Below are 27,748 nucleotides of genomic sequence, written 5' to 3'. Positions count from 1 at the left end.
TGGCTGGGATCCCGGAGCCCGAATTCCCAGAGGCCGAAATCCCGGGCCTGAGAGAGGGCTGGGTCGAGGTCGGCGGCCATCTTGCTAAAGGTATCACGCTAGCACAGTTGCGCGAGCAGTGCGCAGAACCGGAAGTATCGTTTGCGCATGCGCGAGATGCTGCGCATGCGCAGTCAAGAAAACGGCCATCGGTAAAGGAACAGCGATCTGAGCATGCGCAGTCGCTTCCTACGTGCTACATACCGAGCGTCAGGATGTTAGAGGCCCCAGACTGCACCAATTTAAAGGGGAAACGTCCCAAATCCAATTTAAAAGGGAAACGTCCCAAATCAAAAAAACAAAAATCTGTTAAAGCTGTAAAACAACCTTCCCTCACCTGGAATGACAGCACAGTGCCGCAAATTGACCCAGGAGATGAATTTGACCTCCGAAGAACCCTCCGACAAGCAGTTACCTACGCACAAGCCGATGATTCCGACCTCGAATACTTCGATGACGATCTTTACAGTGTTTCCGGACCTCGCGAGCCCAATGATAGCTCCGTGGTCCTATACGACTATGACTCGGACGAACCTTTCGTGTTGCACATTGGCGGCCCCCACATTGAATCCGACGCAGATGCGGATTCATTTTTCGGATTTTCGGATCTTCAATCCAGCAGATATGACGTTCCAACTTATCAGTACCGGATGATGCTGCAGCCTGACATTAACAGACAGGGAGCGGTGCAAGCACACGGAGAGCGCCCTGCTGCCACACAGAGCGTGGTCCACGTCCCGCTCAACGTTCCCGACTCTATGAAAGAAGACATGCAAGACTCCAGAGCGCAGTCCTCGCATGAACCAGAAGTGACTCCAGTGTCACAAGCCTCCACAGCAAGCTCGTGGACAGACTCCACAATTGCAGAAATGCAAGACTCCAGAGCGCAGTCCTTGCACGGACAAGAAGTGACTCCAGTGTCACAAGCCTCCACAGAGAGCTCGTGGACAGCCTCCACGATAGAAGCAACGCAAGACTCCAATGTGCAGTCCTTGCAGGAACAAGACCATGAGGGTCCAGCAACCTCTCCTGACCAACCAGCGATAGATGATGCAAGTCTGCCATGCTCACGTGAACAGCAAGAAGGCTATAACAGCCTACCATGCTCCACTACACAGCAGCATGACCATGAAGGTCTCTCATGCTACAATGAAGGGCACAGCGCTGATGACTGTTCAAGCCCAACTGAAGACAAGCCAAAGGAATCGCCTCGTCCAAGCCCGAAGAAAAAAGGTTTATGCGCTGACCTTCAGGATCATTATAGCCGAACAGAGATTAATAATGCTGCACGGCCACAGAAGGATGCTGAGGATTTGCTAAAGAAATTTATTGAATGTTTAACTTGCAAGGAGCAGACTGAGAATTGCCAGTGTTTTAGTACGGATCGAAAAAATGGACAAGACATTGATCCTCAGGTAATGGAAATAACACAACCTGAATCATATCTACAGCAGGGACAAATGTCTCCCTTCAACACAACGCCGCAAAATCCCAACTTCGGAGACCAGCAGTTAGTCAGTAATGACTCTTCAAACCTTGAGGGGAACATTAATTGCATTGAACCTATACACACTCCACTGATAAATGAGCAGAACATTGGAGCAAGAATCCTGAGGACACCGACATCGAGTAGCCAGATAACGAATTTAAAACCCACAGCAGTTTCAAGTGAACCAAGTGTGCTTTCCACTAATGGTGAAGATGCAGATAAGGTCGACCCGATTATCCATTGTACCACACTAACCCCAGTGATTAAGCAGTTATGTATGGGGAGTATAATGTGGGCAATTGAGAACAGTAAAAGAGAGACTGTGACCATGCCAGTCCCAGCAAAATCAGACCCAGAGACCATGAAGGCATGTACATTAGACAAAGATACATATGAGGTACCTGAGAAGAAAAGTGAAACGGAATGTTCTTTGGAAAATAGTACAATGTCGATAGAAACATTGGATCCTATATTCGAGACCATACATATGGGAGAATTTGGGGGTAATAAACAAGGTTCTGCAATGTCTGGGGGAAGATTTAAAATTCCAAAGAAGAAAAGCCCAAATGAAGGACAACGGCAAGACAATGACAGTCCACCGACATGGTGTGCACCACCAGATGAAAACTCTGACAATTTATCCAACCCTAGTGAACAGCAAGCTGCTAATGAGGATCTATCCACGGGATGTGAGACGAGTGACGACAGCATCCCACTTCCCATGCAAAAGGTGCAAGGTGACAGACCTCGCCTAGTGCGTACCGAGGCACTCGACGATCACGGTGGGACCACTGACGACTGCGGTGGCGGCGCACCGCTTCCACCCTCGATGGCTCGAGCCTCTCCACTGGTTGGTGCATTCCTGCATGTTCCGACTCCAGAAGTGCAGCTTCAGGGAATCTCGGCTGCCTCCAGTGAACCTGTTGGGACTCCGGACGGGGGGCATCGACGGAAGGCAGACCGGACTCCAGATGGGGAGCAGCCAAGCGCCGACTCTGATTTGCGCACGCCAGACCTTGCTCCGGACGGGCGGTGTCGCGGCCTCGGTGATGGCACGCTCAGGGTGACGGCGGATGCCACGGCGACAGGGAATGGATCGCGTGGCAGTCCCACTGGGTCGGCAGTGGCAACCAGCACCGGCGGTCCAAGATGGACACACCAATTCGCGCCATCGCCAGATGTTGATGCGAGCAACAATTCTCTCTCCAAGGCGACATGCTTCGACGTTTCTCTGCGGAGTCGCCCTTCCGGCACAGCAGGTGGCCGGAACCAGCGTGCACGGTCTCGGCCAACTTCCACATCTGGCACAGTCATCGCCTTGCATGATATTAGTGATGGTGCTACTTCGATGGCAACGACCCATCGGTTACAAGATGCCGTCCACCACAAACATAAAAAGAAAAAAGACTCCACCTTGTTCCTGGCATGCAGGGCGGATGGATTGGTGCGTAGGCGCAATCAGCGAGCTTTGCGCCGCCTTCCACGCTCGCAACTGAACCGTACGCACACGCCGGATCCTCCACTGGTTCCCAAGGATGACTTCGTGGAGATGCCACGGATCATGCCCCTTCCATCGCCACCAGAACCAAACCACAGCCAAGGCACCACTAACAAAGATGTTGAATGTTATATTTGCACGAATGAAAAAAACCAAGCACTGCACGAAGTACAACAAATGGTAAAGTAGAGACTTCGGCAACAGCATCACCTCCCAACAGTCCAAGGTGAACCAGTGTGACCCCAAATCTCCACAGCTGAACCGGCTTGAGGACCAGCCCATTCTTGAGGCGGTCACCCATTAGACTGGACTTATAACGCTGTTCATACGTTCAAAAAGTCAAACACTTCTGTATTATAACCTGTTGTTGTTTATTGTTCCAGATATCGTCTGACCAGACCAATGTTCACGTTTTTTTTTTTCTCTCGTATCCAAGTTTTGTTATGGTACAACCTTGTTAGTGTGACGCACCCGACATCGCCCCATGTAAATAGTTACGTCATATACACACGCTGTACACAACACACACACACACTCTTAGATGCACGCACGACACACTTATATTTATAACCATGTAGGCACATATCTTTGTAAAAAGGGGGGATGTCATGATATTCAAACATACACATCATGATAGACACACCAACAGACAAATCAGAACACACAACACCACAACCAATGACAGAAAGATATAAAAGCACAGACACGACCCCCGGTGGTCAGTATTAGCTGCAGAGCAGGACCAGGACACATCTGCCACCAAACACATTCAGGGAGACAGCACGTGCAGAGTATCCAGAACGAACTGTATTATAAGAGTTAAAATAAAATAGAGTTGTACCACATACAACTGTGTTGGCTCATCTGTGCACCAGAGCACCCAACACCACACCAGCCGTCAATGCTCGCTGAGGAAGAGAATTCCAAATTCAAACTCAGAGAAAGATTCCTCTATATTTCCATCTTCAATTGGAGGCACTTTATTTTTAAACTGTGCACCTGAATTCTGGAACCTCACAAGGGGAAACATCCGCCCAGCCTTGCCAAATCCCCTCAGAATTTTATCTTTCAATAAAATTATCTCTCATTCTTCGAAGCTCCATTGGCTTAACCAATCGTTCCTCATAAGATAACCCCTTCATCCCAGGAATCAGCCGAGTGAACCTTCTCTGAACGGCCTCCAATGCAATTATGTCCTTCCTTAAGTAAGGAGACCAAAACTATACACAGTCCTTCAACTGCAGTCTCAGCAATGTCCCGTACAGCTGTAACAACTCTGACATTTTCATCTGGAGTTCTGTTTTACTTCGAGTTCAAGGTACAGTTCCAAAACAGATCCGTCTTCCAAGGTTCTGTGTTCATGACAGTATAGAAGTGGCAACTTGGCTTTTTATAACTTGTGGGGCGACAACAGAGACACTGAGGCTGCTCAGACAGGCCAATGTGGTTGATTTTATACATTTGTGTTTTCTTGCCATCTCTCCACATCCTTTTACACATTGTCAAATAACTACCATATTGTTAAATAACTAAAAAGAACAATGATCACATTGAAAAGCATCCCACATTCCAATAATGCTTTACGTTAAAATATTTCTTCTAATCTCACTCTTCCCATTACTAAATGTCTCTCGCTGTCCAAAGCCTAAAAATGCACAGATGTTGCCTAAAGGGGTTTTTGTGAACAGTCATCTTGGCCTCCTTGGCTTTTGTTTTCAATCCTTTGCAATGTTATTTCCAAAATTTCATTTAATTGCTATTTTACTCCGGAGAAATATTTAAAATTATGTTAATTTTAATCAGAGTTGTATTTTTTCTAGATTAAACTACAATAAGAGATGGCATTAATTGGCTGCGCCATTTGTGTGTAAGGTTATATCAAACAAACACATTTCACACGTACAGTAAGGTAAAACTGCTTTTTACCAATGTCTGAGAGATGTCTTCACTGGTGAAGAATTCACTTTGAAAAGGTCAATTATTCACCCCCCCCCCCACCCCACTGCCCCAGTTATTGTTTTAAGTGGTTTGCTACAGAAAACGCCAGATCCTTTCAAGGCTAATTCCAATTCATGAACCATTGAATTAAAATTGTTCTACCCAATTGTAAGTGATTTAAAAATTCAGATCCCATATGCAAGACTGAGGAGCAGGAATAGGCCATTCGGCCCCCGAGTCTGCTCCGCGATTGATAAGATGGCTCATCTGGTTGTGATCTAAACTCTACTTTCCTGTCTATCCCACCTCATTACCCTGGAGTCGCTTGTTGATCAAACATTTAAATAATTCAGCCTTGAATAAAATTTAACCACACAGCCTGCTTTCTGAGGAAGAGAATTTCACAGACTAACGATCTTCTGAGAGGAGAAATTCCCCCTCAGTCTTAAATGGGAGATCGCTATTTTTTTAAACTCTAAGACTTCTTCACAAGGGGAAGCATCCTCTCAAGATCCACCCTATCAAAGATCCTCAGGATCTTATACGTTTTAATATAATTCTCCTAAATTCTCATAGGTATAGGCTGAAACCTTTTTTACCAACAACACTTCGGAAGCTTGACACCATCTAAGAAAAAACAGCCCTCTCGATTGGCACTGTATGTACCACATTCACTCCCTTCAACCCGGCAGACTGAGGCATCAGCGTGTACCATCTACTACAAGATGCACTTCATCTTGTAACCCACCAAGGTTCCTTTGACAGCACCTTCCAAACCCGCAAACTCTACGACCAAGGACAAGGGTTGGCAATGCAGGAGTTCCCCTCCAAGCCACACAACATCCTGACTTGGAAATATATCGCTGTTCCTTCACTGTCAAGGAGTCAAAATCCTGGAACTCCCTCCCTAACAGCACTGTGGATGTTCTGAAAACACATGATTGCAGCAGTTCACAGCACACCACCAATTTCTAAAGGGAAATTAGGAATGGGTAATAAATGCTGGCCGAGTCAGTGATGCCTACATCCCATGAATGAATAATTAAAAACCTGTTCAACCTTTCCACACGAGATAACCTCTTCACCCCAGGAATTAGTAGAGTGAACCTTTTCTGAACTGTACCAGTCGAGTGAACCTTTCCTGAATGTGGTATTTTTAAACCTGGCTTGCATGGATACCAATACAGTAAAATAAGTAAACTAACTGGTGGATATAGTAGAGAGAAATTTTGTGCAACAACATCAAACATTTTTTAAAAAGATATATTTTATTACAAACGTGTAAAAAGAACAAACAGTAATATACACAACACTCAACAACCTCACCATCTATAATTTTTACGCCCTACCCTCTTCCTCCTCACCCGCAACGAACAATTCATCAAACATCGTCATGCACAACTCCCACCGTGTCTCAAAGCAAACCCCGCTCTTTTGTTCAACAAAATGGCTATCCTCCACGGCTTCCAGTCAAACCCCGAGTGTAATATTTGTCCCACCCATCCCTTCCTCAACCTAACCTGGTCCTTCACGCAGAGGTGCGTCTCCTGCAAGACCACCTCCGCCTTCAACTCCTCAGGTGCACAAAAACCTGAGAGCACTTAACCCGAACGTTCCACGTTGATTTGATTTGATTTATTGTCACATGCATCGAAGTACAGCGAAAAGTATTTTTCTGCTGCCAAGGGAATGTACACAGTACGTACATAGTGGACAAAAAAGAATAATCAACAGAGTACATCGACAAATGGTACATCGACAAACCGTGATTGGTTACAGTGCGGAACAAGGGACCAAACAAAGCAAATACATGAGCAAGAGCAGCAAAGGGCATCGTGAATAGTGTTCCTACATGGAACGGATTAGTCCGAGGGAGAGTCGCTGAGGAGTTACAATTCTTACTGGAGGCTTACGTCTCCACTCCTCTGTACCGTCCGCCATCATCCCATTCACAGTCTCGCTTCTCCCTGGCCCATCGCAAGGTCTTTTCCTTTTGCATTTGCACAATCACCGCCCGCGGCGGCGCCCCACTCTCAACCTCTGTCTTAAATGACCTGTGGGCCCTGTCCACCTCTGGGGCCTTGTCCAGCACTCTCTGCTCCACCAGCCTGGTAAAATCCTTGACACGTATTTTGTGGCACTCGTTTCTTCCACACATTTTGGCAGTCCCACAATCCGTAGGTTCTGCCGCCTGAACTGTTTTCTTGCTCCTCCACATTCACCTTCCACAGGTCCCACAGGGCCCCCACCTCCGCCTCCAGGGACATGATCTGGTTGCCCTGGTCAGACACCACCTGTCGAATCTTCGTCCCTTGTGCTTCTCTACTCAGTCCATCGAACCGCAGAGGTGCTACTGCTCCCTCGATGGCCTTCGGCAAGTGCCAATGCATCTCCTTACTTTGCTGGCAAAATTCATCTTTAATGAAAGCCATCAACTGTTCCATCTGGGCCTTTCCCACTGGCGCCGGCCCTTCCCCCTCCATCATTTTTGCAATTGTGGCTGCGCCACAGGTCCCCTCCAATTCCTTAGCCAGGTCTTTAACTGTTTTTTTGCCAGGTCTGGTAGACAGTAGATATACCAATCTTGGGGACAACCTCTCCCTCTACACCTTTTGCAACATTTCCTGCCAGAGTTACCCCACTAACGGGTATAAAAAGGTCAAACCAATGCCTTTGAGCCAGAGCTGCCTTGTGTGCGACCACTCACTCCATGGCCACCACCAGAAGTTGTCAACATAAAATATTTTCTCCAAACTGGTGATGGTTGGTGTTTTTTTGTCGTGGTAATGTCACCTCACTAGTAATCAAGAGGTCCAGGCTAATGCTCTGTGTCCCCGAGTTCAAATCCCATAACAGCAACTAGTGGAAATTCAATTCAATTAATAAATCTGGAATTAAGAACCTAGTCTCGATCGTCATAAAAGCTAGTTGATTAATGCCCTTCTGGGTTGGAAGTCCGTGACTCCAGACCCACAGCAATATGGTCAACTCTTGAATGCCCTCTGAAATGGCCTTAAAAACAAATTGGTTGTATCAAACTGCTATAAAGTCGACACAAAAAAAATGAAATCAGACTGATCAGCTGGCAATAACCAAAGCACTGGAAAAGACAACGGCAAATCCAGCTCTGTCAATCCTACAAAGTCCACTAATATCTGGGGCTTGTGTCAAAATTGGGAGAGTTGCCCAGATTAGTCGAGCAACAGGCTGACACTGACTGTAAGGTATGGTTCGGTAAATAAGACTATGTTGCAGACACCGCCATTGCCATCCCTGGGTATGTCCTGTTCCATCGACAGAACAGACCCACCAGAGGTGGCAGCGGCATGGTGGTACACATTCAGGAGGGAGTTGACCTGCAGTTCTCAACACTGACTCTGGGCCCCATGAGGTCTCATGGCACTAGGTCAAACATGGGCAAGGAAATCTCCTGCTGATTGACACCAACCACACTCCCTCAGTTGATGAATCATGTTAATCCTCCATGTTGAACACCACTTGGGAGAAGCGCTGAGGGTGATCCAGAAGGTACTCTGGGCGGGGGACTTCAGTGCCCATCACCAAGAGTGGCTTGGTAGCACCGCTACTGACTGAGCTGGCCATGTCCTAAAGGACATAACTGCTAGACTGAGCTTGTGACAGGTGGTAAGGGAACCAACTCGAGCGAAGAAAAATGCTTAACCCCGTTATCACCAATTTACCTGCTGCAGATGCATTTGACCGCGACAGTATTGATAGGAGGGACCACTGTACATTCCTTATGGAGAAAAAGCCTTGACTTCACATTGCGGATACCCTCCATCACGTTGCGTGGTACTACCACCGTGCTAAATGGGATAGACTTCGAACCGATCTAGCAACTCAAGATTGGCCATCAGCAGCAGCAGCAGAACTGTACTCAATCTCAGCCCGTAACCTCATGGCCCGGCATTTCCCACACTCTACGATTACCATCAAACCAGGGATCGGCCCTGGTTCAATGAGGCACTACCACCAGGGTAGGAGATGTATGGGAACCACCACTTTCAAGTTCCCCTCCAAGCCATACACCATCATGGCTTTGAACTATATCACTGTTCTTTCACTGTCGTTGGGTCAAATTCCTGGAACTCCTTTCCTAACAGCACCAAGGACGTACTTACACCACATGGATCTCAGTAGTTTATGAAGGCATCTTACCCTCACCTTCTCAAGAGCAATTAGGGATGGGAAATAAAAATGCTGGCTTAGCCAGCGATGCTCACATCATGTGGAAGAATAAAAATAACTAAAAATGTTTTCTTGACAGATCCATGAAACATTAAAACAAAAATATCTAACATTTTTTAGTAAGTACAAAAGAATAAAGCAAGAAAAACAAACCCAAATGACAACACCCCTCAGAACCTCGCCCCCCAACAGCTGATGGTGACTAGCTCTTTAAAGTACAGAATAAACGGCTGCCATCTTTTGTAGAACCCCTCAATTGCATCCCTTATGGTGTACTTAATTTTCAAGGTGAAGATCCCCACAGCCATACTGAGGCATTAGGTGGAGAAACTGGCCTCCACTCCAACAGAACCCGCTAGCGAGCAATCAGCGAGGCAAAGGCTAAGATATCCGCCCCCGCACCTGTTTGCAGCTCCGGCAGGTCTGACACCCCAAATATGGCCGCTCGGGGACAAGGCTCCAATTCCATTTGTAGAATCGCTCACATGGTGCAGAAGAAGGAGACCAAGAATCTCACCAGTTCAGGACATGCCCAAAGCATATGCACATGGTTTGCCTGGCCTTTCCCACAGTGCTCACACTTATCCTCCACCCCCTCAAACAGCCAACTCATCCTAACCCTTGTTGAATGTGCCCGGAGTACCACCATTAACTGTATAAGCCCAAGTCTCAGGCACAATGATGTGGCATTCACCCTTCGCAGGACTTCACACCACACCCCCTCCTCTAATTCTGCCCCCAACTCCCAGTCCCACTTGGCTTTAAAACCCTCCAAGGATGCAGCATCATCTGTCAAGATCCTCCCATAAATTCCAGACGTACTCCCCTCCTCCGTCCCGAGTGACCAAACCCTTTCCAAAAGCGACGTTGGCGGCACCACTGCGAAAGACAGGAAAATCTTCCTCGCGAAGTCCAGAACATGCAGACACCTAAAGTTTTCTGACTACGAAAGCCCAAACTTCTCTGACAGCTCCCCTAAACTCGCAAACTGCCCCTCCAGAAACAAATCCCTATTCCTTCCACCCCCTTGTCCTCCCAGCCTCTAAACCTGGCATTCAATCTTGCCGACTCGAACATGTGGTTAGCACAAATCGGCGCCATCATCGACACCGCTCCTAATTTAAAGTGCTGCCAAAATTGTCTCCATATTTTCAATGTAGGGACGACCACCGGATTATCCGAATATTTTACTGCAGCCCTGACATGGACCTGACTCCATCTTCACCTAAACTGCCCAACACCGTCTCCGCATTCGCAGTCCAATAATAATATATCAGGCTAAACGTGCAACTCCCCCACCACCACCACCACCTCCCCCTCCAAAAACTCACCCTCTGGTGGTTCTGACCTCTACAACCTTTCATAGAATACTTCAAATGCTCCATTCACCTTGTCTGGTGCGGCCATCAGCCCACCTCCCATATCCCACACCTGGACCATCCTTCGCAGGCTGCCTGCCGCCTCAGCTGGCCAGCCAACAACCGACTGGTCTTCTCCCATATTCATACATCGCCCCCTTTGCCTGCTGCAGCTGACACATCGCCTTATCTGTGAACAGCAGATTAAGCTGCGTCTGTAGTTTCTTCCTGTTGGCCAGGAGCTCTGGAGTGGGGTCCTCTGAGTACTTACTGTCCACCTCCAAAAATTCATCCACCACCCGAGCCTTCCATTTGAAAAAAATAAATTTAGAGTACCCAATTATTTTTTGTTCCAATTGAGGGGCAATTTAGCGTGGCCAATCCACCTACCCTGCACATCTTTGGGTTCTGGGGGGTGAAACCCACGCAGACACGGGGGGAATGTGCAAACTCCACACGGACAGTGACCCAGAGCCACTATCGAACCCGGGTCCTCAGCGCTGTAGTCCCAGTACTAACCACTGCGCCACGTGCCGCCCCCCCCCTCCCGAACCTTCCTATCAATCGGTGCCTAATATGAAATTATCTCTCCTCTCAACATCGCCTTGAAGGCTTCCCAGAGCACCAAAGGCGAAACATTTTTATTAAACCCTACATATTCATCAATCGCGCTTGCAACCCTCATACGAAACCCCAAATCTGCTAACAGCCCATGTCTAAACTCCATGCCGGCTCTTGGGCCGGCCCCCTCTCCAAAACCATATCCACCAGGTGCGGAGCATGGTACGAGATACCAATTGCTAAATATTCTGCTTTCTTCACCTCCGGCAACAGAGACCTCCCTATTATAAAGAAATATTAGTTTTGAACGGTCCATCTTCGGATCCAAGACCGTGTTCCAGTCTCCTCCCAAAATCAACTGGTGCATACCCATATCCGGAATAGCCGCCACCATTGTCTTCATAAAATCAACATCATTCCAATTTGGAGCATATATGTTTACCAAAACCACCGACTTACCCTCCAGCACCCCCGTGACCACGACATATCTGCCTCCCTGATCAGCCACCACATCTGAAATCAGATTCCTTCGTTAATCAGGATTGCTAACCCCCGGGCCCTACTGTCAAAACCAGAGTGAAACACCTGCCCTAACCCAACGTTTGCAGATCCTCACCAGGTCCTTCACCTGCAAGAGCACCACATCAGCTCTCAAACTTTCCCGAGCCCCCCCAGCCCCTGCACATTCCATGTCACCAAATGGATCGGGGGTCTCTTCTCCCCCCCCCCTCCCCCCTTGACTCAGGCTTCACCCCATGCGGGAAGCTCCCATCCCACCACCATTCGCCCAAAACCAGCGTCCACCCAAGATGACGCCCAGCCCCACCCATTGGATGGGACAAAGAACATCCCCGCCCCTTTCCCAACCACTTCCACGTGAATGAACACCTTTCTCCACTGTCACCATCCCCCCACCATTCATATCTCCTAGGCGTGCCGAAACCTGCCTAAACATGTTCAGCAGGCCGCAACCCCTCCCCCACCTCACTCTAGTTGACTAGTGAACTGCAGTTTGCGAGCAGAGTGGCCCCCACCAGAGCCCCCCTCCCCACAATGACCAACAAAGAAACAATAAACCCTCCACACTCAACCCATCCACCTTAAAGTATCCAACGCACCACCCACCCCCCGCCTCCACTTCTCCCAGCAACTACTAATCTCCTCTCCATTTCCATATGCCCAGGCCAACCCCTTGAACCCCCAGAATAGGAGAGAAGCAACTCAAAACAAAGGGAACCATCCCCCAAATCTATTTTCAATTAACAATAACTACATACAGAAGTTGCCCCAACACCCCCCTCCCAATAACCCCCCCAAAGTCACACTTCCACCATTCTCAGTTCAGTTCAAGTCTTTCTGCCTTAATAAGCGCCTCCGCTTCCTCCGCTGTAACAAAGAAGTGATCCCTGGACTTGTGACCCCCAGCGTTGCCAGCTTGACCACTCCCAAAACGCACACCGCTCCTGTAAAGTGCCGCCTTCACCCTGTTGAAGGGCGGTCACCTTCTTGCCAGCTCCACCATGACATCTTGGTGTATCTAAATACCACTACCATCCCACCTCACTTCACGATTCTGCTTGGTCCATCACAGCACCTTCTAATTAATTTTGTAGTTCTGAAAGCAGGCTATCACAGCTCTTGATCACTCCTTCGCCCGTGGCTTTGGCCAGAGTGGCTCCACCCTCACAACTTTGGACATTGCCTCGAAGAAGACTGTCCAGGACCAGACAAGTCTGGGGCAAGCGAGAGTGGGAGTGTACTATGAAAAGGTCTGACTCTGGGAAGTTCAAAAGAACAAAGGGATCTTGACGTGTTTGTCCATTTATCTCTGAAGACAGAAGGGCAGGTTAATAGGTGATGAAAAAGGCATCTGCGGCACTCGCTTTTATCAATCGGGGCATAGATTAGAAAAGCAGGGAGGTCATGATGGAGTTGTATAGAACTTTGGTGAGGCCACCTCACAATACTGGCGCAATACTGGTCGCCACATTATAGGAAGGATATAATTGCACTGGAGGGGGTGTAGAGACGATTCACCGGAATGTTGCCTGGGATGGAACATTTAAGTTATAAAGAGAGGTTGGAAATGCTCGAGTTATTTTATCTGGAGCAGAGACGACTGAGGGCATGGACAGAGTAGATAGGGAGCAGCTGTTCTCCTTAGTTGAAGGGTCCGATATGAGGAGACACATGTTCAAACTGAGGTGTAGGGAGTGTTTGAGAAAAAGCCTTTTTACCCAGAGAGTGGTGATGGTTTGGAATGCACTGCCTGGGAGGGTGGTAGAGGCGGAATGCCTCACATCCTTTACAAAGTACCTGGATAATTACTTGGCACACCATAACATTTAAGGCTATGGGCCAAGTGTTGGCAAATGGGATTAGGTGGGCAGGTCAGGGCCTTTCATGCATTGGTGCAGACTCGATGGGTCGAAGGGCCTCTTCTGCACTGTAGTATTCTGTGACCCACATTCTGATGAGGCTTTGTCCTTTTTTGGTATCAGCGAGATTGCGGCTTGTGCTAGCGTAGGCGGCAGGGTGCCCCTTGCCACCGAGTCCGTGAACATCTACCACAGGTGCAGGACCAGTGCCATTGCGAATTGTTTGTAGATGTCTGCCGGGAATCCATTTGGTCCCGGTACCTTCCCCGCCTCCATGGAGCTGGTGTTCTCCATGACTTCCCCCAGTACTAATGATGCTTCCAGCCCCTGTTTTCTATTTCTCCAATGACTGGCATGTCCAATCCATTGAGGAACTGCTTCATCCGCACAGCCCGCTTCCAAACTGACGTTCATGCAGTGTGGAGCGTGGTCAGTGATTATGATCGCGGAGTATTCCGCTCTTAATATCCTTGGAAGCACCAATTTCACCACTACAAAGAAGTCAATCCGGGTGTATACGTTATCCACCTGAGAGAAGAAGGAGAATTCTTTCTTCCCTAGGTGTGTGAACCTCCATGGGTCCATGCCCCCATCTGTTCCATGAATGTGCCGAGTTCTGTGTCTATGTCGGGGATTTTAGCCAGGGTCTTCTTTATAAACTCTGTGTTGTCCCAGTTGGCAGTGGGCAAGTTGACCAGTACATCTGTTACCCCGTCCAGGACACCACTGACCATGATGCACCGTCCCCATGGGTCCGTAACCTTCCTCGTTGCAGTAAACACCATCCTCTATTTCATCAGTATGGCTACCCCCCTAGCTCTCATCCCATAGCAAGAATGGTAGGTCTGTCCCACGCAGCCCTTCCTTACCCGCAGTCGGTCATTCTCCCTCAGGTGCGTCACTTGGAGGAAGACTATGTCAGCTTTCATACTTTTCAAGTGGGTGAAGACTCTGGATCTTTTCACTGGGCCGTTAAGTCCCCTGACGTCCAGGTGACTGTGATATCAACCAGAATTACCTTAAGGATGTGCCCCTGCATACCGGAGTTTCCCTTTGTTAGGAGGCCATCCAAAATGGCCACGGTCATCGTACTTACCATGAGGCCGGGCCCCTGTGCTCTGGGATTCCCTTTGTCCAGGCCATCCAACATGGCTGCCAACTATGTACGCCATGTGGCTGTGCCCCTGCACTCCGGGGTTTCCCTTTGTTTAGGGACCCTCCAAAATGGCTATGTGCGGAACCATCTTGTTCCTTGTTGCCATGTGTGGCCTGTTGTAACCAGTCTAGAGCCCTTCCCCCCCCTGTTCCTCCTATGGTTCTGCACTTTTCCCCCCCTCTTCTCCCCCTCCCCTTTTGCTCTTTTCCCCCTCTTCTTTTCCCCAGTTTGTCTGCCTTGCTGTGATGTTTACCCCCTCCCCACCCACTCGCCAGGTGCTCTCCCCCTCATGGAAGATGTGCCGCCAGCCCCCTTTTCTCTCCTACCTCCTTGGATTGAATTGGTTTGTTTATTGTCACGTGTACCGAAGTACAGTGAAAAGTATTGTTCTGCATACAGTCTAGACAGATCGTTCCATACATGAAAAGAAAATACATAGGGCAAACATAAAATACGTCAATGTAAATACATAGACACAGGCATCGGGTGAAGCATACAAGAGTGCAGTACTACTCGATAGAGAAGATGTGTGAAGAGATCAGATCAGTCTATAAGTGGATTGTTTAGGAGTCTGGTAACAGCGGGGAAGCAGCTGTTTTTGAATCTGTTCATGCGTGTTCTCAGACTTTTGTATCTCCTGCCCAATGGAAGAAGTTGGAAGAGTGAATAAGCTGGGTGGGAGGGGTCTTTGATTATGCTGCCTGCTTTTCCAAGGCAGCATGAGGTGCAGACAGAGTAAATGGATGGGAGGTGGGTTTGTGTGATGGACTGGGCTGGGTTCACGACTTTTTGTAGTTTCTTACGGGCTTGGGTCGAGCAGTTGTCATACCAGGCTGTGTTGCAGCCAGATAGGACTTCCTGCTAGTGTAGTGGTCCCCCTCCCGAGGTTGGTCTGAGTTTCCCCTTGCCCACTGTTTTTCTTCCCTTTCCCCTCTTCCTTTCTCCCCTTGTTTCTGCGCCCTTGGCTCTCACCCCCCTCTTCCCAATGCCTTAGCGTTTGGTTTTAAAATGAGGCGATACAGTCCTGCGCAAATTGTCTTTCAGTTTCTCAGTCTTTCCAGGGTGATGGTTTCACTTCTGCTTTTGCTGCTGCTTTCCCAGCCCGTTCTTTTGGACGAACTCTTCCGCTTCTGCAGGGTCTGTAAGGTAGTGCTCCTTGTGCTGGTAGATTACCCAAACCTTGGCTGGGTAAAGCATCCCAAACTTTGAACAGGGTCACCTTCGCTCTGTTGAATTCAGCCCGGCGCTTGGCCAGGTCTGCCCCAATGTCCTGATACATTCTTATCTGGTGTCCTACCCAGTGGCAGGTTTTCCTCTGCCTGGCCCATCTTAGTATCCTTTCCTGGTCTTGGTACCTGTGCATTTTCGCAATTATTGCCCTCGGTTGCTCAAGGGCCCTGGGTTTGGGTCGGAGTGATCTGTGTGCCTGGTCCATCTCTGGTGGGTTGGGGAAGCTGTCCCTTCCCATGAGGTTTCCCAACATCTGGGCCACATAGTCCTGGGGGTTTCTGCCTATTCTAAGGTTTGGCGCTTCAACCGATTTTCTTGGTCCTCCACCTTCCCCTTTATGCTCCCCTGGGTCACCACCAACCTTGCTATGTCTGCTTCTAGGGCGACAATCTAGTCACTTTGATCCGCGGAGGCCTTTTCTAGTTCTCTGATTGTGTTCTCCTGAGCTTCTAGTCAGCTCTCCATTTTGTCGAGGGTCACCTGCATGGTGGCCAGTGCTTCCTTCTCAGCTACCTTGACCACTGCCTGGGTCTCGAGCCTCATGCCCTCTTTGAGCTCCTTCAGCTCTCCAGCCGTCATCTGGTGAGGGGGAATTTATTGCACGGCTCGTTGGCCTCTCTCTTTCTGGTGTGGCCAGGGTTTCCTCACCTCGTGGGTCCGTTGTCTCGCCTGTTGGCTTTCGTCTCCTTACGGCCTCTGCTGCTTGGCATTTCTACTGTTGGCCTGTGTCTTCTTTAGTGGGTTGAAGTGGGTGATGAGGGAGTGCTTTTTTCCCCTGGATCTGGCGGGCTAATTTTAGGTAAAATTGCCTAAATTCGATTTCCTAGGAAAAGAGCCGCCTTCCGTGAATCCACTCAGCACATCCCTGTTATCAGAAGTCCTTGAATGAAAACATGGGTTGAATGTTGAGAGAGTAAAACTCCCACCAGAGGCCAAACCTAGCCAACATTCGGATAAAATGTCAGTTGTTTCAACAGCCATAGAAATGTCTCAGAACAAAACCCAAGGAAAGTTACCTTGTAGAAATATAGCTTTCTTTTCTTGTATGTCATCGTATATGTTTTTTTAATAAACATTTTATGGAGGTATTTTTGGTATTGCAACAATAACAAAATAAACAATGTACATGAAACTATAAACATAGTGCAAAAGCCGTCTCCCTTCCTTACAGGTCCCACCTTTATTAACCCCCTACTCCTAAGCTAAACTAACACCCCCCCCCCCCACCCCTTCTGCTGATGATTAATTTTCTGTGAAGAAGTCGATGAACGGTTGCCACCTCCGGGCGAACCCCAACAGTGACCCTCTCAAGGCGAAGTTGATTTTCTCCAAACAGAGAAAGCTAGCCATGTCCGATAGCCAGGTCTCCGACTTCGGGGGCTTGGAGTCCCTCCAAGCTAGTAGTATCCGTCTCCGGGCTACCAGGGAAGCAAAGGCCAGAACGTCGACCTCTTTCTCCTCCTGGATTCCCGTGTCTCCCGACACCCCGAAAATCACCACCTCTGGATTCAGTGCCACCCTTGTTTTTAACACCGTGGACATGACATGGTTCGCTGGTCCTCCCGCACATTTTGCACACCTGTCTTCCGGAACCCCCCCCCAAATCCGGTGATTATTACAGATTGGGGACCAGACCGATGCTCCCTCTGCTCCCACATGTCTCCTCCATTGCCCCCAGACTCTCACGGCCGCCACCACCACGGGGCTGGTGGAGTACCGTGCTGGCGGGACCGGCAGAGGCGCAATTACCAATGCCCCCAGACTGGTGTCCTTGCATGAAGCCGCCTCCATACGCTCCCATGCCGACCCCTCCACCCACTTCCTGATCATGGCTATATTCGCCCCCAAGTAATAGTTACTAAAATTTGGCAGCGCCAGCCCGCCGCCCTCTCCCTGACTCCGCTCAAGCATTACCTTCCTTACTCCCGGGATCTTGCCCGCCCTAACAAAGCCAGTGATCACTTTGTTGACCCGTTTAAAAAAGGACCGCGGAATAAAGATGGCGAGACACTGAAATACAAACAGGAATCTCGGGAGGACCGTCATCTTCACCATCTGCACCCTCCGCACAGTGACAACAGAAGCGCATCCCATCTCTGAAAATCGTCCTTCATTTGGTCTACTAGCCGGGCCAGATTTAATTTATGCAGCCGGTCCCATTCCCGTGCCACTTGAATGCCTAGGTACCTAAAGCTTCCCCCTACTAATCTAAACGGCAGCTCCCCCAATCGCCTCTCCTGTCCCCTTGCCTGAACCGCAAACATCTCACTTTTCCCCATATTTAGCTTATACCCCGAAAACCGGACAAATTCCCCCAAAATCCTCATGATTTCTTCCATCCCCTCTATTGAGTCCAATACATACGGAAGCAGGTCGTCTGCATAGAGCTCCACCCCCCACCCCCAGATCAGCCGCTTGAGGCTCTCAGTGCAATTGCCAACGGCTCCATAGCAAGTGCGAACAACAGTGGGGAGAGGGGGCATCCCTGTCTCATCCCCCGGTGCAGTCTAAACTAGTCCGATGTTGTCCTATTCGTCTGTACGCTTGCCACAGGAGCCTGTTACAGCAACCTGACCCAGTCAATAAAGCCCCGCCCAAATCCAAACCGTCCCAGTACCTCCCACAGATAATCCCATTCTACCCGATCAAAAGCCTTCTCTGCATCCATTGCGATCACTACCTACACCTCCCTACCTTCCGGGGGCATCATGATCACATTTAACAGCCTTCTTACATTGCCCACCAACTGCCTACCATTAACAAACCCCGTCTGGTCCTCCCCAATAACGTCAGGAACACAATCCTTAATCCTGGAGGACAAAATTTTGGCCAGCAATTTGGCATCCACATTCAACAGGGATATCGGCCTGTAGGACCCACACAGCTCCGGGTTTTGATCCCGTTTCAGAATCAGCGAAATCGTGGCCTGTGCCATCGTCGGGGGCAGTACCCCTCTTTCCCTTGCCTCATTGAACATCCTCATCAACACCGGCCACAATATCCCAGAGAACCTTTTATAAATCTCCACTGGGTACCCATCCGGCCCCGGGGCTTTACCCGACTGCATGGCCTTCAGACCCTCCACTATCTCTTCCAACTCGATCCGGGCCCCCAGCCCTTCTACCAGCTCCCCGTCCACCTTTGGGAAATTCAGCCCCTCCAAGAAGTGCCTCACCCCCTCCGGCCCCGTAGGGGATTCCGACCTGTACAGCCTGCTGTAGAAATCCCTAAACGCCTTATTCATCCCTGCTGAAGCTCCAACCAGGTTCCCATCTCCGTCATTTACTTTCCCTATCTCCCTGGCTGCCTCCCTCTTTCTAAGCTGCTGTGCAAGCATTCTGATGGCCTCCTCTCCAGGATCATAGATCCCCCCCCTCGTCTTTCTCAGCTGCTCCAGTGCCCTCCCTGTGGTTAACAAACCGAACTCCGCCTGTAGCCTCCGCCACTCCCTTAAAAGCCCTGCCTGTGGGGTCTCTATACACCTCCTATCGATCTGTAGTATCTCCTTTACCAGTCGGTTCGTCTCTGCCCTGTCCACCTTCTCCCTTTGGGTCCGTATCGAGATCAGCTCCCCTCTGACCACCGCCTTCAGTGCTTCCCAGACCATCGCTGCTGAAATTTCCCCCCGTGTCATTGACCTGCAGGTAGTTCTGAATACATTTCCTCAGCTGCTCACACACCCCTTTGTCAGTCGAAAGTCCCACATCTAACCTCCAGTGCGGGCGTTGGTTACTGTCTTTACTAACCTGCAGGTTAGCCCAGTGCGGAGCATGGTCTGAGATTGTGATCGCTGAGTACCCAGTATCCACCACCCCTGCCAGTAAGGCCCTGCTCAAAATAAAGAAATCGATCCGGGAGTACACTTTATGCACGTGTGAATAGAAGGAGAACTCCTTCACCCTCGGCTGCCCAAATCTCCATGGATCCAACCCCCCCCATCTGCTCCATGAACCCTTTTAGTTCCTTTGCCATTGCTGGCACCCTGCCCATTTTCGAGCTTGACCGGTAGAAGCCAGGGTCAATAACTGTGTTGAAGTCCCCTCCCATGACCAACTGTGCAAGTCCAGGTCCGGTATCTTCCCCAGCATCCTCTTTATAAACTCCACATCATCCCAATTTGGCGCATACACATTTACTAATACCACCAGCATCCCCTCCAGCTTCCCACCGACCATAATGTACCGACCTCCCACATCCGCCTCAAACATCACCTGCTTATTGATCAGGGTCGCGACCCCTCTAGTCTTTGAGTCGAGTCCCGAGTGAAAGACCTGACTGACCCAGCCTTTCCTCAATCTAATCTGGTCAGTTACAAGGTGCGACTCCTGCAGCATTACCACGTCCGCCTTCAGTCCCCGAAGATGCGTGAACACACGTGCCCTCTTGACCAGCCCATTTAACCCTCAAACATTCCAGGTGATCAGCCTAGTTGGGGGGCTCATTCCCCCCCGCCGATCAGCCACCCCTTTTTTGGGCCCGCCCCAGCCCATGCTCCGCGCCTCCACCGGTCCACCGCCAGACAGCCTTCGCCCACAACCTCCTCCCTGTCCATTAGCCCAAGTCCCTCCCTAGTCAGCAGAACATTTACCCCTACCCCCCTAGTAACAATACTCTGTAACCCAATCCCTTTCCTAAATCAAACATATGCACACCCCCCAACTGCGCTTCCGAGAGCTAGCCCACCCAGCCAGCTTGGTGGCCCCCATCCCTGGCGCCGGATAATTTCCCACCTATTGTTTCCTCCCCACCCTCCCCCCGCTCATACAAACAAACTCCAACATCAAACAATCCCCACACAATTGTCCGACAGAAAAACACCAAGATCTAAACAAGCACACCTCCATCCCCCAACAGTGCAAATGAAAACCTTAACTTACTCAGCTCTACCTCTGGTCCCAAATCAATGCAAAAGGCATTACAAACAGCTTCCACAAGATGAAAAATGAGAAACTTTAAAAAAAAGAACAGAAAAAAAAAAAAACATGAACGTTGCAGCAAAGTTCAAAAGTTCTCAGTCCACCAGCAGTCCTTTCCTTTTCGCGAAGTCCAGCGCGTCCTCAGGCGATTCGAAATAAAAGTGCTGTTCCTCGTGCATGACCCAGAGACGGGCCGGATACAACAGTCCGAACTTCACCTTTTTCTTAAAAAGGATCGACCTAGCCTGGTTGAAGCCTGCTCTTCTCCTGGCCACCTCCACACTCAGGTCTTGGTAAACCCACAGGATACTGTAGTCCCACTCACAGCTCCGTGTCTGCTTGGCCCACTATAGAATACGCTCCTTATCCAAGTACCTGTGGAATCTCACCACCATTGCCCTCGGGGGTCTCCCATTCGCGACTTCTTCACGAGTGCTCTGTGAGCCCTGTCCACCTCTAAGGGCCAGGAGAATGCCCCATCCCCCAGCAGCTTCTCAAACATGCCCGCTATGTATGCCCCAGCGTTCGCTCCTTCGGACCCCTCTGGGAGCCCAACGATTCTCAAGTTCTGCCAGCGGGACCTATTCTCCAGGTCCTCCACCTTCTCCAGGAGCTTCTTCTGCTGGTCCCTCAGCATCCCCACCTCCAGCTCCACCGCAGTTTGATGTTCCTCCTGCTCAGCCAACGCCTTCTCCACCTTCTGGATCACCTGATCTTGGGCATCCAATCTGAACTCCAGCCTCTCAATCGACTTCTTTATCGGGTCCAAGCAGTCCCGTTTCTGCTTAGCAAAGCCTTCCTGAATAACTTGCATCAGCTGCTCCGTTGACCGCTGGGTCGACAAACCAGAGGTCCGGTCCTCCGCCATGTTGTCTCCCGCTGCAGCTTCAGTCCAGCCTTCTCTGTCTTTCGGTTTCTGCCTTTACGAGCACTTCTAACCCTTCTCTCCATGCACCGATGTGGGAATTCAGTACACAATTACCTCTGTCATCAGTTTTACAATTCAAGTCCGGTAGAAAATTGGGGGGGAAAAGATCCAAAAGTCCGACCAGAGTGGGAGCCATCAAATGTGCGACTTACTCCTTCATAGCCGCCACCGGAAGATCTCATGTCATTGTATATTTAATCTACCATCTATTCTTGCCAATTTGAAATCATTTCCCACCCCACCCGAGGTTAACTGCGGTAGTCAAATCAAACAGTTTAAATTAACATGGCCAGCTTTAAAAATGTTTAAAGTGCAAACAAAATTCAAAATGATCAATTAATTCAAAACAACTTGAGAAGACACAATACAATACAAGATTTGAATAGTTAAGCAACATTCCTGCAGTTTTTGCCTGATAGAAATAACAGTCAACATTCTTAGTTAGAAACATGGGGACATTAAGGACAGGAGGAATCCATTCAGTCCCTCGGGCATACTCCAACATCCAATTATATCATGATTATTGGCACCTGAAGTCCATTTACTCACCGTTTGTCCACATTCCTTGATATTCTTTACCTAACAACAACCTACTAGTCCTGAAAGCGCCAACTGCCCCAGATCCCGTCTGCATTTGACTTGAAAAATTGGTTCCTTGCGGCAATTAAAAAATTTTGTCCCCTTATTCTCATTTCTCCATATCTGCACTTTCAAATCTCTTCAACATTGTAAACATCTTGGTTGAATCTTCCCTCGACTTTCTACACTCAAGGAAATACAAGCCAAGTTCATAATTTTTCACTGTTATAACCCCTTGTATAATCTGTGCTGCAATCCCACCAAGGCCAACATATCTTTCCTAATTCGTGGTGCCCAAAACCGATCACAGCTTTAGAATTAAACCGCGTAGTCCCAAAATAGATTATGCCCGAGTTCACGTCAATCACCAGAGGTTGTGGTATTAAGAGCTGCATCACAATGGTGTAATTTACTTTTGCGCGTACAGTTTTTGCAGAACATTTTCTTTGATATAGAAATGAATCTTTGGCCATTACGAAGTACAGGAATAGCCAACTGTTGCAATAAAGTACATATTTGCAAGATAACATTTCCATATCATTCTCAGATTTAAAACAATGCAGCTTTCAAAGTAATCCAAGATGTTCCATATTATTCAGACTCCTTTCAAAAAGTAAATTGACTTGATCCTTCTAATTCCCATATTAATATGCAAGTGCAAACTGAGTTTAAGAGTTAGAGAATAAACCATCTGTAAGGGTGGCACGGTGGTTAGCATTGCTGCCTCACAGCTCCAGGGACCCGGGTTCAATTCCGGCCTCGGGTGACGGTCTGTGTGGAGTTTGCACCTTTTCCCCTCGTCTGCGTGGGTTACCGCCCGGTACTCTGGTTTCCTCCCACAGTCCAAAGATGTGCTGGTTAGGTGGATTGGTCATGCTAAATTGCCCATTAATGTTCAAAAAGGTTAGGCGGGGTTACTGGGATTGGGTGGAGGCGTGGGCTTAAGTCTGTGCTCTTTCCAACGGCTCAATGGGCCGAATGGCCTCCTTCTGCATTGTAAATTCTATGATTCTATGATACTTGAAAGAAAAAAACACTTGCATGTCAATTACAAATTATGCTAAAGCTGGCAGAATTGTTAAGCAAGGTATGTAAATTTATCTGGAGGAGATTCTTCTGATCTGATACAACACTCCGGTATGCAAGTATCCTTATGTGATATATTTCAGTGTGCTGAACAGAATGATTAACTTTTGTAAGTGACGGTTACTCTGCCAAAGAAATAAACTACTGTATACAGTACAACTTGATACTCTATACAATTGCATAAAATGCAAATAGGTTCAATAACATGGTTTGAATTCAGATCGATTGTACCTCTTGATTCTTATTCCTTTGAGGGCAACTTGGAAAATGTACTTGGCTAAAAGCCTATTCGCGATTAATTCATAGAATTTATTTATTTCTTCCTTCCAGCACGGTGGCATAGTGGGTAGCGCTGCTGCCTCACAGCGCCAGGCACCGGTGTTCAAATACATCCTTTGTGTGACTGTGTGGAGTTTGCACGTTCTCCTAGTGTCTGCATGGTTTTCCTCCAGGTGCTCCGGTTTACACCCAGTCCAAAGATGTGCAGGTTAGGTGGATTGCTATGATCAATGTGCGGGGTTATAGGAATAGGGTGGGGGAGTGGGGTAGGTAGAGTGCTCTTTTGAAAGGTCAGTGCAGACTTGATGGACCGAATGGCCTCCTTTTGTAGGGAATCTATGATTCCTCCCCAATTTTCTCCCCTCTTTTATTTGCAATGTTTATTTTTATATTTTTATGTTTCTTTGCAATCTTGGAGGATCAGCATCCAGGAGCTGCTGAAATTTCTTGTTGTGGTGCTTAACCTAGTTCCTGCTATTGTCATTCCTCTACTATTAGACGACATAAGAAATAGGAAGAGTCTGCCATATGGTTCATCGAGCCTGCTCCACCATTCAATAGTCATGACTGATCTTCACAAGAGGGTGTTTCTGGAGCGTAGCAGGGACGGGGTGGCTGGCGCTGCCGAATTTGTGTGGCTATTATTGGGCAGCCAATGTGGCGATGATCCGTAAGTGGGTAATGGAGGGAAAGGGGGCTGCATGGAAGAGGCTAGAGATGGCATCCTGTGTGGGCACGAGCCTGAGGGCGCTGGTGACGGCACCGCTGGCGCTCTCGCCGACAAGGTACACCACGAGTCCGGTGGTGGCGACGACGCTGAAGATCTGGGGGCAGTGGAGGTGACACAGGGGCAAGGTGGGAGCCTCGGTTTGGTCCCCGATTCGGGAGAATCATTGGTTCGTCCCGGGAAGAATGGATGGGGGGGGTTTCGGAGCTGGCATCGGGCAGGGATTAGAAGAATGGGGGACCTGTTCATCGATGGGACGTTTGCGACCCTAGGGGCGGTGGAGGAGAAGTTTGGGCTACCCCCGGGAAACGCTTTCAGGTACATGCAAGTGAGGGCATTTGTGAGGCGGCAGGTGAGGGAATTCCCGCTGCTTCCGGCACATGGGATTCAGGACAGGGTGATTTCAGGTGTATGGGTTGGAGAAGGCATGGTTTCGGCAATTACCAGAAGTTGAAGGAAGGGGAGGCGGCCTCGGTGGAGGAGTTAAAGGGCAAGTGGGAGGAGGAGCTTGGGGAGGAAATAGATGAGGGTCTGTGGGCTGATGCCCAGAGTAGGGTTAATTCTTCCTCCTCTTGCGCCAGGCTCAGCCTAATACAGTTCAAAGTTACTCACAGAGCGCATATGACAGGGGCGAGGTTGAGTAGGTTCTTTGGGGCGGAGGACAGATGTGGGAGGTGCTCAGGGAGCCCGGCAAATCACGTCCATATGTTCTGGTCGTGCCCGGTGCTGGATGGGTTTTGGAGGGGTTTTGCGAGGACTATGTCCAAGGTGGTGAACGCCCGGGTCAAGCCGAGCTGGGGATTGGCATTATTTGGGGTATCGGACGAGCCGGGAGTGCAGGAGGCGAAAGAGGCCGGTATTCTGGCCTTTGCGTCCCTGGTAGCCTGGCGGAGGATTTTGCTACTATGGAAAGATGTGAAGTCCCCTAGTGTGGAAGCTTGGATCAATGACATGGCGGGGTTCATCAAGCTGGAGAGGATAAAGTTTGCCTTGCGAGGGTCTGTGCAGGGGTTCCTCAGGCGGTGGCAACCGTTCCTAGACTATCTCGCGGAGCATTAGGAGGAGGTCAGCAGCAGCCAAGGGCGGGGAGGGGGGTTCTTTTGAGGTGGCGTTTGGGTGAAGGTGGTTTTTCCCCCCCCTATTTGTGCTTTTAAATGTTATATGGGGGGTTATTGTATATGGGGGAAATCCAATGTATAATTTCTGATTGTTGTGTTCTTGTTTCTTTCTTTTTGTTGGGGGGGGGTTTGTTGAAAATTTGTTGAAAAATTTGAATAAATATATATATATTTTAAAAATGACTGATCTTCATGCAGTTGTTTAGAAGCCACTGAGATACAGCAACACGGTATGTTTAAGGCTGATGATTACATAAAAATAATTAGAAGCAGACTTGAACAGAATCCCAAAGATAGGAATTTCTCCTCAGATTGCTTTTGAATAATTTGCATTTGACAGAAAGAATATTTTCAGATTTTTTTATTTGATAGGATTTTAACAATTGCAACTTCCTTCCCCGTAAGAAATTGGTTGTTAATTCTTTCATTATTTTCAAGGTGAGGGAAATCAGTTGTGGCAAATGAAACATTCAATTTTTGGCACTCAGTCAGAAGCAATCAGTCAACTTCAACCTCACCCAGATTAGATAAAACACAATTGCGATAATATACCCTAATCTCAAGATCACAACAGTTCTCTCCCATTTTCTGAGTGTGAAATATTCAATTTACCAACAACAGCCTCTGCAAATGCGAGGCACATTTTTTTCAAAATGAAAATATCAGTATGTGTATAAACCAGAAAAATATACTGAATTACAGATGAAATTTAATCAGAGGTTGAGATTAAATTCGGAGTAGAAATCAGCATATTTTCAGTAAATGACAGACCTTATTAAGACGCTGGTAATAAGTCACAGAAAATCTTTAAGGCAGGTAAACTATTTCTTAATGCATTAGTCGAAATAAAGGATTCACGAGGGGACACACCAATTCTTACGGTACTTGACAGCATTGATCAAGAAGAAATGCTGCTCTATGACTGAATTAAGGTGACAGCAATAATATTTGAAGGCTGGAAAGAAAGTCGACTTTCATATCATGAAATAAATCAACAAAAAGATCTTTTTCATCTTCCTCACCCACAGATGACCCTACTTGCAGATCTATATATTCTCATGTTCAAATTTTTCCATAGCCTAGTCTCTTCCTACTTATATAACCTCCAAGCTCACAACACTTCAGAAAATCTCTGGAATTACATCCCTAAAAGGCCTCCATCTCTGCCTATTTCTTCTCTGCAAAATCCACAACTTGGACCAAGATTCTGGACATCTCGTTTAATATCACCTTGTTTGGTTTGGTGTAAAATGCTGCCTTATAATGTTCTTGTGAAACACCTCGGGATATTTCCCACATTAAAGCCTCCATAAAAGTGCAACTTGTTGTTTAATGGGTTATTTTAAATTAACTCTAAACATGGCTCAAAGATAAACTGAAAAGTTTGATGTGCTACACAGAATTCTGACTGAAATTTCTCGAGGGTTTTGCTTTGATGCAAAAGGCAAAATACATGGCTATTTTTTGCAAATATTAACTGAAACGATACTGTATCTTTAATATGAGGAGAGTCTCCTTATTTTCAAGATTCTAAGCACTCACTATTGGCATGGTAGGGATTTCCAGTTTATTTGGTTCCTCCTTTGATGAGCATTCTTCCGCCCGTGATGAAGCTGGACAGAATTCAAAGTCAGTGTGTCCCACATCCTGCAAGTACTGGTACAAAGGAGAGTTCTGACAGATAAAAGGAAATTTAAAAAACGGCATGTTAGGCAAGGGATTAAAAAAAGAGCATCACACACCAAGTTAGCTTTCATGCTCGCAAGAGATCTGCAATTTTAACAAAAGAAAACTACTAATTCTTCTTTAAGACCATAAAATCTATTTCATAAGCAAATGTGGACTCAATGTGGCACTCAATTGTACAGCCCGAAGGGTCCAGGTTTAATTGGTAAATACAGGAGTTAATCAAGCTCAGCTGGGATGGCAGGAGAGGAACTTAAATTGGCTCCAGTATTTTGTGTTAAGGAGTGAATAAACAATGGCAGAGCTGCTCCTCCTGATCCCCATAGAGTGATTCATGCATATAAATGAATACGAGGCAAGGACAAAGTTGGACACGGATGTGATGGTTTGCAAGGATGCTCACTGCACAATTTCCAGTAAAAACTAAACATTTTGGTTGTATCCTGAAAAGTAACCGCACCCACTGAACCTTCACATATTGCTGCCTTCAGGAAGCAAGGCAAGAAAATGGACGCGGGGAGGAAACCGAGACTTTGTTTTGAAGTGAAGCAATTTTTTGGCTTTTTTTTTTAA

The 27,748-nt window shown here is 48.1% G+C and overlaps 1 protein-coding gene across 4 annotated transcripts in view; it reads right to left on the bottom strand.

The window, feature by feature from the left end:
- Positions 1-27,748, bottom strand: part of vezt (vezatin, adherens junctions transmembrane protein) — a 187,500-nt gene that overhangs the window by 114,126 nt on the left and 45,626 nt on the right. For all 4 annotated transcript variants that reach the window (XM_072471888.1, XM_072471890.1, XM_072471887.1 and 1 more), the window contains exon 2: positions 27,032-27,163. In XM_072471888.1, coding sequence (XP_072327989.1) covers positions 27,032-27,163 — 132 coding nt within the window. The remainder of the gene's footprint in view (positions 1-27,031; positions 27,164-27,748) is intronic.

Source organism: Scyliorhinus torazame, chromosome 13 (genome assembly GCF_047496885.1).
Source record: "Scyliorhinus torazame isolate Kashiwa2021f chromosome 13, sScyTor2.1, whole genome shotgun sequence".
Classification (NCBI taxonomy): Eukaryota; Metazoa; Chordata; class Chondrichthyes; order Carcharhiniformes; family Scyliorhinidae; genus Scyliorhinus; species Scyliorhinus torazame.
This window is presented reverse-complemented; position numbering and strand designations above follow the sequence as displayed.